The 1,601-nt window shown below is 48.7% G+C and overlaps 1 protein-coding gene across 1 annotated transcript in view; it reads left to right on the top strand.

Moving 5' to 3' along the window:
* The window catches only part of ccdc65 (coiled-coil domain containing 65), a 15,161-nt gene that overhangs the window by 11,881 nt on the left and 1,679 nt on the right, over positions 1 to 1,601 (top strand). The window contains exon 3 of the mRNA XM_037687201.1: positions 854 to 1,023. Coding sequence (XP_037543129.1) covers positions 854 to 1,023 — 170 coding nt within the window. The remainder of the gene's footprint in view (positions 1 to 853; positions 1,024 to 1,601) is intronic.

Genomic DNA, 1,601 nt, shown 5'->3' with positions numbered 1-1,601 from the left:
CCAGAGGAGGGACAGTGGTTTGGACATGTCCAGAGGAGGGACAGTGGGTATATTGGTTGAAGGATGTTAGAAATGCAGGTGCAGGAAAAAGACAAAGAGGAGACATATGATGCAGTTAGAGAGGACATGGAGGTAGTTGGAGTGAGGACACAGAGGACAGAGTGAGATGGAGGAGGACTCGCTGTGGAGACCCTGAAGAGGGAAAAGCTGAAAGAAGAAGAAGAATGGAGTAATCAGTCTGTCAAATTAAAAAAGTAAAATTTTAAGTTAATTTATTCTCTTCAAAGGACTTATGGTGCTTTAATTTAAAAAATATATCTGACAAAAAACCTGAAGGGGGGCAGGGCTCTAGGTGTAGAACATTTTCAGTCAAAATATTTTTTCTTCTTTAATACATCTTGTAGGCAGCACGGTGGTGCAACTGGTAGAGCTGCTGCCTCTCAGCGAGCAGGTCCCCGGTTCAAACCCCGGTCCAGGGGTCTTTCTGGGTGGAGTTTGCATGTTCTCTCCGTGCATGCGTGGGTTTTCTCCGGGTGCTCCGGTTTCCTCCCACAGACCAAAAACATGCATGTTAGGCTGATTGGTAACTCTAAATTGTCCCTAGGTGTGAGTGAGAGAGTGAATGGTTGTTTGTCTCGTTTGTCTCTATGTGTCCCTGTGATGGACTGGAGACCCGTCCAGGGTGTCCCCGCCCCTCGCACAGTGATTGATGGACATGGGCACCAGCGACCCCCGTGACCCAAAATGGAATAAACGGGTAAAGAAAATGGATGGATGGATGGATCTTGTATTTTCTTCAGCTGATTCTTGGCTCTCCTCAGTGTGTGGTGGAAATGAGCTGTGTGTGTTGCAGAAGTTGGTGCGTGACCGGCAGGAGGCGGAGCTTCAGGCAGCTCAGGTGCAGCAGAGTCACCTGGAGCAGGTGGACTTCCTGTGGACTAAGCAGGAAAAACGTCTGAAGCATGTCCAGCAGCACTGGGACAGTGTGCTGCAGGACATCAGCTCCACGAGCAACTCTGAGAAGTGAGTCCAAAACCACAAAAACTGTCTCTGTCTCCAATATACGTGTCTCAGTCTCCACTGTACGCGTCTGTCTCCACTGTACACGTTTCTGTCTCCACTGTACGCGTCTCTGTCTCCACTGTACTCATCTCTGTCTCCAGTGTACGCATCTCTGTCTCCACTGTACGCGTCTCTGTCGCCAGTGTACATGTCTGTCCCCAATGTGTCTCTGTCTCCACTGTACACGTCTCTGTCTCCACTGTACGTCTCTGTCGCCACTGTACACATCTTTGTCTCCACTGTACGTCTCTGTCTCCACTGTACGCATCTCCGTCTCCACTGTACGCATCTCTGTATCGAGTGTACATGTCTGTCCCCACTGTACGTGTCTCTGTCTCTCGTGTATGCATCTCTGTCTCCACTGTACATGTCTCTTTCTCTACTGTACACACCTCTGTCTCCACTGTACGTGTCTCTGTCTCCACTGTATGTGTCTCTGTCTCTACTGTACGTATATCTGTCTCCACTGTACTCATCTGTCTCTACTGTACATATATCTGTCTCCACTGTACTCATCTCTGTCTCTACTGTACGTATAT

The sequence above is a fragment of the Nematolebias whitei genome, chromosome 14 (genome assembly GCF_014905685.2).
Source record: "Nematolebias whitei isolate Nwh7 chromosome 14, NemWhi1, whole genome shotgun sequence".
In the NCBI taxonomy this organism is placed as follows: domain Eukaryota; kingdom Metazoa; phylum Chordata; class Actinopteri; order Cyprinodontiformes; family Rivulidae; genus Nematolebias; species Nematolebias whitei.
Note: the sequence above shows the minus strand (reverse complement) of the source record. Positions and strands in the feature narration are given on the sequence as shown.